Source organism: Equus asinus, chromosome 8 (genome assembly GCF_041296235.1).
Source record: "Equus asinus isolate D_3611 breed Donkey chromosome 8, EquAss-T2T_v2, whole genome shotgun sequence".
NCBI lineage: Eukaryota > Metazoa > Chordata > Mammalia > Perissodactyla > Equidae > Equus > Equus asinus.
In genome coordinates, this window is record NC_091797.1 from 30,940,808 (window position 1) to 30,957,538 (window position 16,731).

A 16,731-nucleotide genomic window follows, 5' to 3' on the forward strand; every position below is an offset into this window, starting at 1 on the left:
AAGTGATCCTCCCTTTGGGGATATTTTGAGTTTGGGAGGTGGTTTCAACCTGAAGAGTTATTTCTGGAATAAACAAATCTGCATGTTCCATAGATAAGCTCTGAATCAGGCAGGACTATAGAAGCCTGATTACTGTTTTAATCAGTGTTAAAATAGACCAAGAAACAAAGTCCACTTCCCTCCCACGCGGACAGCACTCCCCGCACAGTTTGGAGCGCAAATTCAGAGGCATCTGACCAGTGCTCTGCTCAGCGTGCTCTGTTGATAAGGACGAAGATAAAGCGTCAGGGCCTTCTAAGCTCAAAATCTGTAAGTGGAAACCCACTCAGGCCGTGGTGAGACTGGCTGAACTCTTCTATTTAGGAGAGGTCCTGCGTGTTTCTCGTTCATTGTCTGACTCTGTTTTTACCCTAAGACACGAAAACTGGCGCTTGGATGGGGAAAGAGGGGAGTTCTCAAAACAGATTCAGAGCTTGAGGTAGCAAGAGCTTGAAGGAAGAAAATCCATTGGTTCTCCAGTTACAAAGTATCCCAATCCTTGAAACAGCTTTATCTTACTTAGTGACAATTTAAAAAAATTGCAGTCTATCGCAGAGTAACTGCTGCGAAGGATGAGAGACTCCTGCGGGCCTGGCAAGCGGGAGCGGGAGCTGCGGGCTCCGTTCGCGGGCTGCAGGTCTCGCGCGCCCCCCGCTGGCCGCCCCGCCTGGCGGGGAAGCGAAAGCAAAAGCGAAAGCTGCAGGGGCGCGGAGGTGCCGGCTGGGAGAGCAGCGCTTGCGGGCGCCGGGGGGAGACGAAGTTGAGACCGCGGGAGGGAAGGTCTCTACAGCTCAGTCTCCAGCACTTAACGGAAGGACCTTCGGAGCTGTGCTTCCGAAGCCGCCGCTGGTGAGTTCGTGCGGCTGGAAACCTGGAGCGCTAGCAGAGACGCATCGCAGCCCGCCCGCCGCTCCACGCCCCTGCTTCCTGTCCCTCTCGACCCGGAGTTCAGGGGAGCGGGGCAGGGACCGCCTGGCTCTTTGGAACTCGGCGGCGGCAGACGGGGGAGGGGAGTTACTGGAATTCTTTTTAAAGGATGGGGCTCCTGTTGGTCAGGCTTCCCAGCTGCCTCTGACAGGCCGAATGCCTTCTGTCGCAGGAGGGATGTACTAGCGAGCACAGGGTGCCCAGGGGATCTTTCCGGGTAGGACTGGATAAAATGAGAAGCCGATGGACGGGTTGGCAGAGTGGGGTGGGGAGGATAGGGGAGAGGAGTGGGACGTCTCCGTAATTTCTCGTCTTCCACCCGTAGATAACGCCATGCGGCTCCCTGACCTGAGACCCTGGGCCTCCCTGCTGCTGGCGGACTTGGCCTTACTCTGGCTGCTTCAGGGGACCCTGGGGGATCTGCTTCCCCCAGGACTTCCAGGCCTGTGGCTGGAGGGGACCCTGCGACTTGGAGGGCTGTGGTGGCTGCTAAAGCTGGGAGGGCTGCCGGGATTTGTGGGAACAGTGCTGCCCCCACTCTGCCTGGTGACCCCCCTGTTTCTCTGCTTTAGGGCCCTGGTCCCAGGGGCCTTGAGTGCTCCCCCACTCAGAGTGGCTTCAGCACCTTGGAGCTGGCTGCTAGTGGGGTACGGGGCTGCAGGGCTGAGCTCTGCAGTATGGGCTGTGCTGAGCCCTCCAGGTGCCCAGGAGAGGGAGCGGGGCCAGGAGACCAACAAAGCCTTGATGTGGAGGTTGCTGAAGCTCTCCAGGCCAGACCTGCCTTTCCTCGCCATCGCCTTCTTCTTCCTTGTTCTTGCGGTGTTGGGTGAGTCAGGAGAGGGCCTTGTGATTTGGAGGTGGGGAAAGGCCCTTGTCACCAGCACAACTCATCTGTTATCCTTCCTGCCTCTTTCAGGTGAGACATTGATCCCCTACTATTCTGGTCGTGTGATCGACATCCTGGGAAGTGATTTTGACCCCCATGCCTTTGCCAGCGCCATCTTTTTCATGTGTGTCTTCTCCATTGGGAGGTAGGTGATGGGCCATTGGGTCAGTTTGCTAGCCCCAAATCTTAATAGGGGCCCTCACTTTCCTAACTCTGTTTTCAGACCCTTTTGTGCACAAAGCACAAAACCCTTGAACTAAAATATGCATGTATTTATTCATTCACCATTCTGTTTCATCCATCCATCCATTCATTCCTTCGTTCACCGTATTTATCTAGCATCTTCCAAATTTATAGTACATGATTATAGATACATGTATGAGTGAGTAATATGAAAGGAGTTTATGTGTCAAATGGGATGTCTCTCGGTTCCCTCCCAACATTTCTATCTCTGTGGAATTCCATTTCTCTTTTCTGCCTCCTACCTCCCACCCCTAAGTTAGTTTGTAAAGTTATCCACTTGTCAGGCTGGGCATGTTTCTTCTATCTTACTCTGAAGCTTATCACCTTTCTTTCCAGCATCTTCACTCTTTTCATCTTCATTTGCTTTTCCCTCTCATTTTAGACATACTCAGGAATCTTCTTTCTACAAACAAACTAACTGCTTTATAGGGGCCGGACTAGGATGAGGTGAGTGGGGCACCTGGGTGCCACGCATTTAAGGAGGTGCTCGCTCCTAGGGTGGTGCAGATGCCTCACTTGCCTTACCCTGGTACCAGCTAGCTGTTGATGCCGCCCCTTTGTTATGGTCATACTTCATTGAGAATGCCTCAAAAACCAATTCTTCATTGTGCCTTCATTCCATATTTGCTACTCTTTGCTGAAACTACTCAAAAGTGAACTTCTTATTGATCAATCCACTGCTTTTAAAAAAAAATTTGGGTCCTCAATTCTCCTTGCTTCTCTGTAGCATTTGGCATTAGAATGAACTCTTGTTATTGATTTCTTTCTTCAGTTAGCTTTTATGAACGCCCTTTCTACTTCCCAATCCTCTCTACCTCCTCTGGAGAACTTTCCTCTTCTGGACCCTTAAATATGGACTCTCCTCATGACTCAGTTCTTTGATCTTTGAGAGTATTTTTCCTATTGAGCTAATGCAGTTCATCTCTGCAGATGACTCCCAGGTCCATATTTCCATGCCCAGCACCAGTCCTCTAATCCAGTTGCCTCCTTGACATTCCCATTGGATAGCCCACTCTCATCTCACACTCCACCTACCCAGAGCTCCAAATGCATTACTCTCCCTCCTGGTCTTCTTGAAAGTGGCTCCCTTATCTTATTCCCCTTCCTGAAACCATCAGTATCCTAGGCTCCAAGCGTCAGCATCATTGATACCTTTCTCATGTTCAAACAGTATCCCTGTTATTTTCTATTTTCAAGATGTTTCTCCTTTGGCTCCTTTCTCTCCATTCCCACTATGATGACCAAAGTCCAAACTTGCATCATTTTATGTCTGACTACCCCAACAGCCTCCTAACCATGGTAACTAGATTTCTACTAAAAACACACATTTTGTAAAATACCTGGTTCTGTGCTTTCACATTTTTCCTTTGTTTTATTGTTTTACAATAAATTAGTTAGTCTAAGAGGAATTCTCCAACTCCAGATGGGGGAAAAGCATGACTCTAGGGCTTCAGGGAATGAGAGTTCATTGCTGCAGTTCTTACAATGAATTATCTGGGACTAGGAAGAGGGACTTTGGGGGGGTGGGCCGGGGGTGGTGAGGCCAAGACAGAGAGGAAGCCTGGAGGCAGAGCACTGAGGGAGGCCAGGTCAGAAGCAAGCCATGGGCTATTTCTTTTCACAACATCTGTTCACTTCTATTGTATTCTTGCCTTGTGTCTAGCACAGAGTGAACTCTGTAAATACTCCTGAATTTCTGCACGTCAGGATTGTGTTCCCACATCTAGCGCACCAAGTCCTCTCTTTCCTTCCGCTGTTCCTTCCTGCCCCTCTTGTCTCCCTCTCTTACTTGGTTCTCTTCTGCCTCTTGTGGTATACCTCTCCCAACTTTGTATTTTCTTTTCATTCTGTGAGCTCTCCTCTGCGTCTGTCACTCATTCCCTCCTTCTCTACCTCTCTCTCCCCTTCATCCTCCTATTGTCCCCTCCCTACCCTGCAGCTCACTGTCTGCGGGCTGCCGAGGAAGCGCTTTCACCTTCACCATGTCCAGAATCAACTTGCGGATCCGGGAGCGGCTTTTCTCCTCCCTTCTGCGCCAGGACCTTGGTTTCTTCCAGGAGACTAAGACAGGTGGGGCCTGGAATCAGGTCTGGGCTTCCTCTGCGCATTCCTTGCCCCTCCACCCGCGTGTACACAGCCTCTGCTGCCTGCGTCCGTAGCACCGGGGCCTGGAGCTGTTTTTCTCTCTTTTGTGACAGGGCAATGAGGCAGCCTCCACCGGTCTCGATGCAAGTGAGGGAGGGCGTTTAGAGGAGGGGGCTGTGCCAGAGGAGGTCAGGAGGGGGTTTCTGGGGTTCTGTGTTACACATGGTTTCCTCACCTGCTCTGTCCTCCCCAGGAGAGCTGAATTCACGGCTGAACTCGGATACCACCCTGATGAGTTGCTGGCTTCCTTTAAATGCCAACGTGCTGTTGCGGAGCCTGGTGAAAGTGGTGGGACTGTACAGCTTCATGTTCAGCCTGTCACCTCGGCTCACCCTCCTCTCTCTGGTCGACGTGCCTCTCATGATAGCAGCTGAAAAGGTGTACAATGTCCGCCATCAGGTATATGTGGGTGTAGGGAATCACCAAAGAAGAATAAAGCTCTCCTAGAGGTCATCTCTTCTCAGCCCTTAGAGCAGCAATTCTGACAGGCTTAGAAGGTCCATGACCCCCTGGGACCGTATGCAAGTGTGTGTGTGTGTGAGAGAGAGAGAGAGTGAGAGAGAGAACGAGTGGGGGAGAGGGAGAGAGAGTGAGAGGGAAGAAGACCAAGTGTGGATTTCTGGGGAGAGGATAAATTTTCATCAGATTTTCAAAGGAGTCTGTAGACACCTTCCCCACAAAAGATTAGAAATGCCATCTTACGAGGTTTTAGGTAAAGAGTTTTCTCTTTTATAATCAACAGAAGGAATTCGGCTGGAGTGTAGAGAAAGTAGAACATGCAGTCAGGAGATCCTGAGTCTGAATGAATGTCAGCTCCACATTCTCTCTCCCTTTTTCAAAAACTTGTGGTAAAATGTACATAACATAAAATTTACTGTTTAACCACTTAAAAATTTTTTATTTTATTTCTATTATTTATTAAAAATGATTTTATTGAGGTCAGACTGATTATAACATTGTATAAATTTCAGGTGTACATTATTATATTTCAGCTTCTGTATAGACTGCATCGTGTTCACCACCAAAAGTCTAGTTGCCATCCGTCACCATACATATGTGCCCCTTTACCCCTTTCACCCTCCCTCCACCCCCTTTTTCTCTGGTAAGCACCAATCTGTTCTCCTTATATATGTGTTTGTTTATCTTCTACATATGAGTGAAATCATATGGTATTTATCTTTCTCTGACTTATTTCGCTTAGCCTAATATCCTCAAGGTTCATCCTTGTTGTCACAAATGGCACTATTTTGTCTTTTTCACGGCTGAGCAATATTCCATTATATATGTATATACCATGTCTTCTTTATCCATTCATCCAATTGTGGGCACTTTGGTTGCTTCCAAGTCTTGGCTATTGTGAGTAATGCTGCAGTGAACATAGGGGTGCATGTATCTTTTCCAATTAGTATTTTTGTCTTCTTTGGGTAAATACCCAGAAGTGGAATAGCTAGATGGTATGGTATTTCTATGTTTAATTTTTTTTTTAAAGATTGACACCAGAGCTAACAACTGTTGCCAGTCTTCTTTTCTTTTATTGCTTTTTCTCCCCAAATCCCCCCAGTACGTAGTTGTACATTTTAGTTGTGGGTCCTTCTAGTTGTGGTTTGTGGGGCTTGATGAGTGGTGCCATGTCTGCGCCTAGGATCTGAGCCAGCTGAAGCGGAATGCATGAACTTAACCACTCAGCCATGGGGCCAGCCCAATTATGTTTAATTTTTTGAGAAATCTCCATTCTGTTCTCCATAGTGGCTGCACCAGTTTGCATTCCCACCAGCAGTGTATGAGGGTTCCCTATTCTCCACACCCTCTCCAACAATTGTTATTTCTTATCTTTTTAATAATAGTCATTCTGATGGGTATGAGGTGGTCTCTTGTTGTAGTTTTGATTTGCGTTACCCTAACAATTAGAAATGTTGATCATCTTTTCATGTGCCTGTTGGCCATCTGTATATCTTCTTTGGAAAAATGTCTGTTTATAAGCTCTGCCCACATTTTAACCATTTTTAAGTGTGCCATTTCAGTGGCATTAAGTACATTTGTATTCTTGTGCAACCATCACCACCATCCATCTGCAGAACCTTTTCCTCTTCCCAAATTGAAATTCATGCCAATTAAAAACTAACACCCTATTGCCCCCACCATTCTACTTTCTGTCTCTATGAATTTAACTACTTTAGGTGTCTCATATAAGTGGGGTCATACAGTATTCGTCCTTTTGTGATTGGCTTATTTCACTTAGCATAACGTCTTCAGGGTTCATTCGTGTTGCAGCATGTGTCAGAATTTTCTTCCTTTTTAAAGCTGAATAATATCCATTGATGCATAGACCACAGTTTGTTTAACCATTCGTCTGTCGATGGACACTTGCTTCTACCTTTTGGCTACTGTGGATAATGCCGCCGTGAACATGGGTGTACAAATATTTGTTTAAGTCTTTGCTTTCAATTCTTTTGGATATAAAGAATTCCTGGATTATGTGGTAATTTTAGTTTTAATTGTTTGAAGAGCCACCATACTGTTTTCCACAGTGGCTGCCCCATTTTACAGATTTTACGTCCTCACCGGCAGTACACAAGGGTTTCAATTTCTTCATGTCCTTTTCCAACACGTATTCTCTGTTTGTTTGGTTGTTTTTTTTTGTAATAGCCATCCTAATGGTTGTGAGGTGATATCTTATTGTGGTTTTGATTGGCATTTCCCTGATGATTAGTGATGTTGAACATTTTTTCATGTGCTTATTGGCCATTTTTATATCTTTTTTGGAGAAAAGTCTATTCAAGTTCTTTGCTGATTGGGTTTTTTAAAATTGCTCAGTTGTGGGAGTTCTTCATATGTTCTGGATGTTAACCTCTTATCAGATAGATGATTTGAAAATATTTACTCCTGTTCTGTAGGTTGCCTTTTCACTCTGTTGATGGAGTCCTTTAACGCACACAAGTTTGGAATTTTGATGAAGTCCAATGTATCTATTTTTTCTTTTGTTGCTTGTACTTTTGGGGTCGTATCCAAGAAATCATTGCCAAATCTAGTGTCGTGAAGCTTTTCTCCAGTGTTTTCTTCCGAGAGTTTTATGGTTTTAGCTCTTTTGTTGAGGTCTTTGATCCATTTTGAGTTATATCTGCATTACATCTTCAGCGAGCTGTGGCTTCTTAGGAAGACTACCCGTTCTTTCTTCATTCAGACACTGAGGGTGGTGTGAATGACCTCAAATGAAGTTAAAAACAAATAACGTGTGTTTCTTACACTACCTATCCCTGAGAGCTCAGTAATATTTTGTTCCTTCTCTCCTTCACTTTCGTTATTCCTTCCGGAAAGAAATGTAAGGGAGATGGAAAGAGGACAGTTTGATACTTTTAGGTAGATTGGGGGAGCATCCCAAGGGCTGGAATGAGAGATGGGGGTCTGCTGTCTTCTGCCAAACCAACCCCTTGTGTCCCCTGCCCCACTTTTCCAGGCAGTGCTTCGGGAGATCCAGGATGCAGTGGCGAAGGCGGGGCAGGTGGTGCGGGAGGCCGTTGGAGGGCTGCAGACTGTGCGCAGTTTTGGGGCTGAGGATCACGAGGTCTGTCGTTATAAGGAGGCCCTTGAACGATGCCGGCAGCTGTGGTGGCAACGAGACCTGGAGCGAGCCATGTACCTGCTTCTACGGAGAGTGAGGAAGCTGAGTGGCAGGGACAAAGGGCCAAGGGAAGGGGGCCGGAAAAGCCATGGGAAGCCTGCAGCTGGTACTGAGGTCCCTGCTGCTTAATGTCATAGGGGAAGAGTGGGGAGACTCTTTCTGAGCCTCGCCTTCTTCTCCCCTTCCAGATGCTGCACTTGGGAGTGCAGGTGCTGATGCTGAACTGTGGACTGCAGCAGATCCTGGCTGGGGACCTCACTCGGGGCGGGCTGCTCTCCTTTCTGCTCTACCAAAAGGATGTGGGCCGCTATGTGCAAGTGAGTCAGGAGCCCATGTGTGGGTTTTTTTTTTTTTTTTTTTTTGGTGAGGAAGATTGGCCCTGAGCTAACATCTGTGCCAGTCTCCTTCTATTTTGTATGTGGGACGCCACCATAGCATGGCTTGATGAGTGGTGTGTAGGTCCCGCCAAGGATCCAAACCCCCAAACTCTGGGCCACCAAAGGAGAGCACACGAACTTAACCACTATGCCACTGGGCTGGCCCCTCATGCGTGCTCTTTTTTCCCCCTTTCTTTTTCTTTCTGGCCTTCTGGGCCTTGGGCTTTATTTGTTTTCCTTAATTATACAAAACAAAACAAAACCTAACTCATTTTTTTATGGAGAATTCCAAACAATGGCAAAACAGAGCCAAACCAAACAAAAACCTATTATCAACTTATGGCCACTGTTTCATCTGTGTCCCCACCTACTTCCCCCGACCCATATTATTTTGAAGCAATCCATGATATAGTTTCATCTGTAAATATTTCAGATGAGGTAGGCACAGGGTCTGCTTTAAGGAGTTCCCTGTTTAATCAGGCAAGACAGACCTGTGCACAAGTAACACAAAACCGTAATTGAAAAGGTCCAGGAATAGAAGTAACACTGAAGGCTGTACAGGAGGGAGGAATATGGACTTCTCCATCCTTTACATTGCAAATTGGAACACTGGGGTAGGTATTGGTGCTGCTTTTAAATTCCATCCAAATGGCACATTTAAAGGTAGAGAATCTTTTTTGGATGAGTGAACAAGAAGTGTGGCTGGGGTGGAGTGTGGCAGAGGTGTGTGTGAGGAGTTGGGCAGTCGGTTTCTGTGGAGCTACATCTGATTTGATGACCCCTCCACTCCCGTCTTCCAGACCCTGGTATACATGTACGGGGATATGCTGAGCAACGTGGGGGCTGCTGAGAAGGTTTTTCACTACCTGGACCGACAGCCAAATCTGCCTCCACCGGGAACACTGGCCCCCCCCACTCTGCAGGGACTGGTGGAATTCCAAGATGTCTCCTTTGCTTATCCTAATCGCCCTGACCAGCCTGTGCTCAAGGTATCTGAAGAGGCCATAAGGAGGGAACTTGGGCCCTTTGTTCCCTGCTGCTTATGTGTGACCAGGCATCACAGCCTGTGGATCATTTGCCTCTGAGAAGCAGATCTTACCTGTGATAGAAAGCGAAGGGGAGGGGACCTGAGGGAGAAGAGGCTGGCCCCTAACTCTTTCTTGGCTTTTCTAGGGGCTCACATTCACACTACGTCCTGGTCAGATGACCGCACTGGTGGGACCCAATGGGTCTGGGAAGAGCACAGTGGCCGCCCTGCTACAAAATCTGTACCAGCCCACGGAGGGCCAGCTGCTGCTGGATGGGGAGCCTCTTCCCCAGTATGAACACCATTACCTGCACCAACAGGTGGGTAGGTAGGAAGAAGAGAGAGAGGAGATAGCAGAGAAGAAGCATGTGTGGAGAGAACATGGGTGATCCATGGGAAGAAACACAAGGAGTCCATTCTGAGGGAGGAGGGAGGGACCCTGCCATGGGGCTTTACACGCCGTCCTCTGCTCCCACCCCTCTGTACAGGTTGCTTTGGTCGGGCAGGAGCCTGTGCTGTTCTCGGGTTCTGTGAGGGACAACATTGCTTATGGGCTGAAGAGCTGCAGTGACGAAGAGGTGATGGCTGCTGCCCAGGCTGCCAAAGCGGATGAGTTCATCAAAGAAATGGAGCATGGACTACAAACAGGTACCTTCACTCAAAACAGAACCTGGAGCTTATTCTTGGGGTGAGGGTTGTGTCCCTGTAACTCAATGTTTCCTGTTTCCTTGCCTTTTCATTGGCTCCCACTTCCTCTCCTTTCCCAGCACCAGGAGCTGTTTAGCCCCTTGTCCTGCTCAGGAGTCTTTGTTCCCAGAGAGCAACGTAGAAGTAGTGCTCCCTCCACACGGGCAGCCCCAGCAGGTCTCCACCCCACCACCCTCCTTAGCCAGGCCCTCATACCTCCTAACTGGTGCTAGTGGAAATACCAGTTGTGCACTTGTTCCTGTTCACGGGGAAGATGTTGTTGTGGTCACTTGTGTCTGAGGAAGGCTACTTCTTGGTTTCTTCAGATGTAGGGGAGAAAGGAAGCCAGTTGGCTGTGGGACAGAAACAATGTCTGGCCATTGCTCGGGCCCTCGTGCGGAACCCACGAGTCCTCATCCTGGATGAAGCCACCAGTGCCCTGGACGTCCAGTGTGAGCAGGCTGTGAGTACTGGGGTGGGAGAGGCGGGGGCCAATGGGACCTGAGGGGTCACGTTTGAAGGATCAGCCTGTTCAGAATCTGGCAGTGGGAGGATGAATGGCTCACTAGTGGAAAGAGTATCTGTGTCTTCCTAGGGCTGGGAAATGGAATGGAGAATACGGTGGTCTGGGAACATTCTTGATTCCTCCATGGCTCCCCTTCCCATCCAGCAGCTGCAATAATCCAGCTGAGAGAGAAGGGCAGTGCAGGCCTTTATCTTTTACTCCTTCCTACATTCTCATGTTTCACACCCTCTTTACCCTAAGCCACAAGAGATGATGCCCAGCTGGGATGTGGTATCCATCCCATTCTTATCTCTCTGAGGCATTATAATCTGCTCCCTTCAGCTGCAGGACTGGATATCCCGTGGGGACCGAACGGTGCTGGTGATCGCTCACAGGCTGCAGACGGTTCAGAACGCTGACCAGATCCTGGTGCTCAGGCAGGGAGAGCTGGTGGATCATGCCCAGCTCATGGAGGGGGAGGACCTCTATTCCCGCCTGGTGCAGCAGTGTCTGGAGGACTGAGGCTGAAGGGACACTGGGCCCTTCTCATGGCTGTCTTCATGACCTGGAGTAGCTCCTGCTTTGAGTTTCCCTGGGGCTGTTCCCCTGGGTAGTTTTTCCTGGAGTTGGAGACATGATGGAGATTTGGACCATGTGTGCTTTCATTGGAGCTGGGAGTGGAGGGCGGGGAGTGCTGCATGTGTCCATGAACCTTATTTCCTTGATGAACGTGGTACTGAGTAGTATACTGTGGCATAATAAATATATTTAAAAATATTTTTTCCTTATTATATAAATAGCACACATTCATATAGGAAAGTAACACTAACCTTTGTTTCACTTTCCAGAGATAATTATGGTTACTGTTTTGCTGGCTATCCTGTCAGTCTTTTATCTGTTCTTTGAGATACACATTAGCCAGTATGATAAATATTCATGAGGTTGCTTTTCCGTGTCCTTTCCCATTCCCACCAGTGTCTGATACTTCAGGTGGAGCTAGGGAAGGACAGAGCACAGTTCCCTAATTAGCAGTGTTAATAAAACATTGATAATAGCTACTGTTTATAGACTTTTAATATAAGTAGGAACTATGCTATGCATTTTTCTTTTTAATCCTTACCCTCAATCCTACAAGGCTGGTTGTTATTATCCCCATTTTATAGTTGAGGCAACTGAGTCTCAAGAAACCAAATAACTTTCCCAAGGTTACACAGTGGTGGGGTTGGAGTTTGAATCCAGGCCTGAGCCCAGAGTCCATACTCTGAAGCAATAAATTATATGGCATCTTGTGTTCATAATCTCTAATTCATAATCAGATCAAGTAAAGCTGTTTGACTTCTAGTGCCATGTAGCTCTGAATCCATTATCTTCTCTCTCGTTTTGTTAGGACTTTCATTCTGTCTTGGATGATCTTATCTCCAAAGAAGTTTCCTACCATTGGTTCGCCTCTTCCAGCCATTCTTCACGAAGTCACTTTTCTTTCTAGAAGGTTCTTAGGACGATGTCACTTCTGCAAAACCCTTCAAGTGCTCTTCATCCCTTTCTGTCAGATCTTCCTCAGAGCACACGAGGGTTTCCAGCCCCGTTGTGGTGCCCTTTCCTGTTGCATTAAGCTCCAGCCCGACAAACTTCCTGCCTCCCGATGCCTTTGTGCCTTTGCAGGTGGTGTTTCCTCACCATTCCCTGCACCACCCTCCCTCATGTACCCTAAGTTCTCCCACACGTAACTCTGGGTTCAGGTCTCCAGGAAGCCTTCCCTTTTCTCCTCAGTCTGGAGGAAGTGTCCTTTCCATGTTCTCCTATTGCTTCTGGGCTTGCCTTTTTCACAGCTTTCATTAAACTCTCCTCTCCACCCTCCTTGGTCCTTCCACTAGATCATGAACTCCTGCCGGGGAGGGCCGTATGTCTTATTAAGCTTTATATCTACTGCCTGGCACAGGGCTCTATCCACAGTCGACAGTAAGTAAATGTCTGTTGGATCAATGCATAAATCTCCCTCCTGCACTGTCCTTATTCTCAACCCTCCCTACACACACCAACCACTGCAAACCCAAAGTTGTACATGTTGCTGGTAACTGGGAGGGACTTAGCTTTGAAGGTTCCTATTCCAGGAAAGAGAAACTTTCATAATCCCAGAAATAGCAGGTACTTTCCAGCACTAGCCATGAACTAGCCAGACTTCTGCTGTTTTGGACTTTTTTCTGCCTGGCAACTGTTGGGAGCAGAGCCAGATGAGAGTAGGGAGTTTGTTATGCAGATAAGCCTTTGCCTCATTCCGCTGGCTGCTGCCAGGTACCCTACACCCGTCTCTCTCCCAAATGTCACTGAGGGTGAAATATGCATTTGGAGAGAGAGAAGCCTGGCCTGACTCATCCTTCTCTCCGCAAAATGTCCTTTCTCTATTTGTCATATGGTAATAATAATTCCTGTATCTCCTAACCTTATGGAAACTATAGCCCTCGTGAGAAGATGATCTGTTAAATTTCTTTGATATCCTCAGCACAATTACATCCATAGATTCATAGGCATCTTAAAAATAATGCAGCAGTCAAATCTTACTTTACAGATAGGGAAACTGGCTTGAAATCACACAGCCTATCAGTGAGAGAGCTGGGGGGAAAACTCAGGCATCCTGATGGGCAGGACAGGAAGATGCAGCAGACCTTGGGATCTTAAGATGTCCCGAAAATTTATCATCTCAGGGCCAACACCCAGGTAAGCCTTACGTCAGGGACACAGAAAAATGTTCCCTGATGGTCAAAGTATTCAACCCAGACAGACTGATCCCCACAAGTGTGGTCTGTCTGGTATTTACAGATATTAGTAATTCTGGTTTGCCCCGGAGTTCTAGTTCTTTCATTCACCTCTTCTACCTGCCAACACCATTTGATGTCCCTGCCCCTTAATCTCCCTTTCTTGTCACTTGCCTTTAGTATCTTTCCCACTCAGTCATGTTTTACTCTTTCCTAAGGAAGATGTGAATGGAGAGGGGGAACCTTAGGAAACTCTGATAAATTTCTTCGGAACCCCAAACCATGCCCCACCCTGTCTGCCCTGCCCAGTGTGGAAACAGCCTTGAATTTCAAATCCTTTATGCCCCAGCCCAGTGGGGTAGCCACTTGCAGTCCACATGGCAGTTGTGAATCAAGAGGAGGAAGAGTGGAGTTGTCAGAATTTTGGGAGAAAGAACTAGGGAATAAGGAAAACTGAGATTTCCCCTGTTTTGGGTGCTGCGAGAAAGAAGCACCCATTTGTTTGAGTCTGATGCCATCTAGTGGTCTTAGGAAACACTGGGTTTTCAACCTAGAGTTATGGATTCTAATAATTCAGTAACAATAATAATCATACACTGAGTGCTTTCTGTGTGCTACTATTGTGCTTAGTGCCTGATATGTATCTTCTTACTTTATCTTCAAGATGATCCCATGTGGCAAGTATTACTATCCCAGTTCTAAGAAGGAAAAAATGGAGATTTAGAAACATTTACTAACTTACCTGGGTCACACAGCTAGGAAAAGGTGGACTCTGCCCAGCTTTACTACAAAACTCCTCAAAAGAGCTGCCTATACTCCCTGTATCCACTTACTCTCAGACTATTCTCTTTTTTAAAGATACAATTTATTTGAACAGCCAATATATTAATGCGGCTTAAAATTCAAATGGCACAAAGGTTGGAAACTAGGGTTAAAGAGGAAAGACGACTCCCATCCTTCTCCATGGTTGGCCAATACTCCTCGCATAGGCATTCATGTTCCGAGCTTTATGTTTACCCTTCCAGAGAAATTTAATGTATATGTGAGCGTATGTGTATACATAGTCTTGCTCCCTATTTTACAAATAGTGGCTCCCTAAATTCCCTGTTCTGAACTTTACTTTTTAAACTTTAGCAATATATGACTATACGGTATTCTATTTTGTGAAGGTACCATATTTCATTTAGCCTGTTTCCTCTTATTGATGAGCGGTTAAGTTATTGGAAATCTTTTGTTATTGTAATCAGTGTCTTGCATAGACATTGTAATACACATGTGCAAGCATATCGCCAGGATAAAATCCTAAAGGGGCAGTCACTGAGTCCAAATGTATATATATTATTAATATTGATAGATATTGCAAAATAGCCTTCATAGAGATTGTATTAATGCACAGGTCCATTAGCAATATATGAGTTTATCTATTTCCCCACATGCTCATCAATGTAGAATATTGTTAACTTTTCAGATTTTGCCAATCTTACGGATAAAAAGTGGCATTATATTATAGCCATCGTTTGATTTTCCTTTATTGCCACTTAAGTAAGAAGGATACTGAACCCAGAAAGAAAAACTGGGATGCAAGAAGCAAAGATGAGAAACACACAAACACACAAAATGATGAGAAAAACCTGTCTAGAATATTGGTAAATCAGAATAAAGGATGAAAAATGACTATAACTATAAAAATCACCAACAATGACTATTAAATTTAAGAACAAGGTGGAATAATTATAAATAATATGAGAACAAGGAGATAAAGTAAAGCATTCTAAAGTCTTTTCCTTGATTGGAAGGAGGGTGGAGGTATTGATTAACTTCCGATGTTGCCAAGTTAGGTACTCATGTTAAAAATGTAGGGGTAACTCTTAACTAATAGAATTTAAAACTCCTCAGCCAGGAGAGGGAAATTAGAGATTACTTTAAAAAATTAATCAAATTAATATGAGTTGAAAAGAGAAAAAAAAAAGAAGCAGAGAAAGAACATAACAAAATAGGAAGCACAATATATGATAATAGAAATAAATCCATATAATTTAGTAATCACAATAAATGTAAATGGCTTAAATTTAAAGAATAAATCTCAGATTAGATTAATAATATCACAAAATCTAGTTACATGTCCTTCATGAGAGTCCCAAAGACAACCTAAAGACATAAAAAGGTTAAAATCAAAAGATGCAATATAATACACAAACTAACATAAGATGACTTGTGTAGTTACATTGATAGCTAAAAATATAATCTAAGGGGCTGGCCGAGTGGTGTACTGGTCAAGTTCAGTGTGCTTCACTTCGGCAGCCTGGGTTCATGGGTTCAGATCCTGGGTGCAGACCTACACCACTCATCAAGCCATGCTGTGGCAGATGAAAGATGGGCACAGATGTCAGCTCAGGGCCACTCTTCCTTGAGCAAAAAGAGGAAGATTGGCAGCAGGTGTTAGCTCAGGGCGAATCTTCCTCACCAAAACATATACATATATCTAGTCTAAGATCGTAGGCATTTGGGGCCTACCCATGGCTGAGTGGTTAAGTTCACACACTCTGCTTCAGCAGCCCAGGGTTTTGCTAGTTTGGATCCTGGGCGTGGACATGGCACCACTCATCAGGCCATACTGAAGTGGCATCCCACATGCTGCAACTAGAAGGACCACAACTAAAATACACAACTATGTACTTGGGGGATTAGGGGAGAAAAAGCAGAAAAGAAAAAAGAAGATTGGCAACAGTTGTTAACTCAGGTGCTAATCTTTAATAAAAAAAGTAAGATTGTAGGCATTAGTAGAGACAAAGATGATCTTAACAATGATAACAAGAAGTCACCAAAACATACTAAAACTGAATCAGTATGCACCTAACAACAAAGTCACAAAATATATAAGAAAATATAGACAGAACTACAAGAAGAAATTGATAAATAGAAACACATTTCTCAGTCATTACAGATTAAGTAGAAAAATAAGTAAGGATATAGAATAAGCTTGCTGATGGCGTTGTCCAGGAGTCAAAAAATATCCCTTAATATTATGTTAAGTGAAATAAGCCAGATAGAGAAAGACAATCTCTGTATGACTCCACTCATATGTGGAAGTTAAACATGTAGACAAAGAGAACAGATTAGTGGTTACCAGGGGAAAGGGGGTGGGGGGTGGGCACAAAGGGTGAAGTGGTGCACCTGCAACATGACTGACAAACCATAATGCACAACTGAAATTCCACAAGGTTGCAAACTATCATAATCTCAATAGAAAGTTAAAAAAAATCCCTTAAAACTGATAAATCAGGGGGCTGGCCCCGTGGCCAAATGCTTAAGTTCATGCGCTCCGCTTCAGCTGCCCAGGGATTTGCTGGTTCAGGTCCTGGGTGCTGACATGACACTGCTCATCAAGCCATGGTGAGGTGGCATCCCACATGCTGCAACTAGAAGGACCCACAACTAAAAATATACAACTATGTACCGGGGGCTTTGGGGAGAAAAAGGGGAAAAAAAATCTTTAAAAAAACCCCCAAAACAAAAAACCAAT

General features: G+C 45.7%; 1 protein-coding gene across 2 annotated transcripts; it reads left to right on the forward strand.

Moving 5' to 3' along the window:
• Nucleotides 1-692: 692 nt before the first annotated feature.
• On the forward strand, nucleotides 693-11,232 carry TAP2 (transporter 2, ATP binding cassette subfamily B member). Of its 2 annotated transcripts, none has more exons than XM_070515135.1 (12): nucleotides 693-888; nucleotides 1,292-1,792; nucleotides 1,883-1,997; nucleotides 4,035-4,165; nucleotides 4,434-4,639; nucleotides 7,695-7,892; nucleotides 8,048-8,176; nucleotides 9,037-9,225; nucleotides 9,410-9,583; nucleotides 9,752-9,911; nucleotides 10,277-10,413; nucleotides 10,798-11,232. In XM_070515135.1, exons 2-12 carry the CDS (start codon nucleotides 1,300-1,302, stop codon nucleotides 10,975-10,977), a joined length of 2,112 nt encoding a protein of 703 aa, XP_070371236.1. In that variant the 5' UTR covers nucleotides 693-888; nucleotides 1,292-1,299; the 3' UTR covers nucleotides 10,978-11,232. The 2 variants fall into 2 exon arrangements, with proteins under 2 accessions (XP_070371236.1, XP_070371237.1); XM_070515136.1 differs by lacking the exon at nucleotides 693-888 and adding an exon at nucleotides 967-1,183.
• The last annotated feature ends 5,499 nt before the right edge of the window (nucleotides 11,233-16,731 follow it).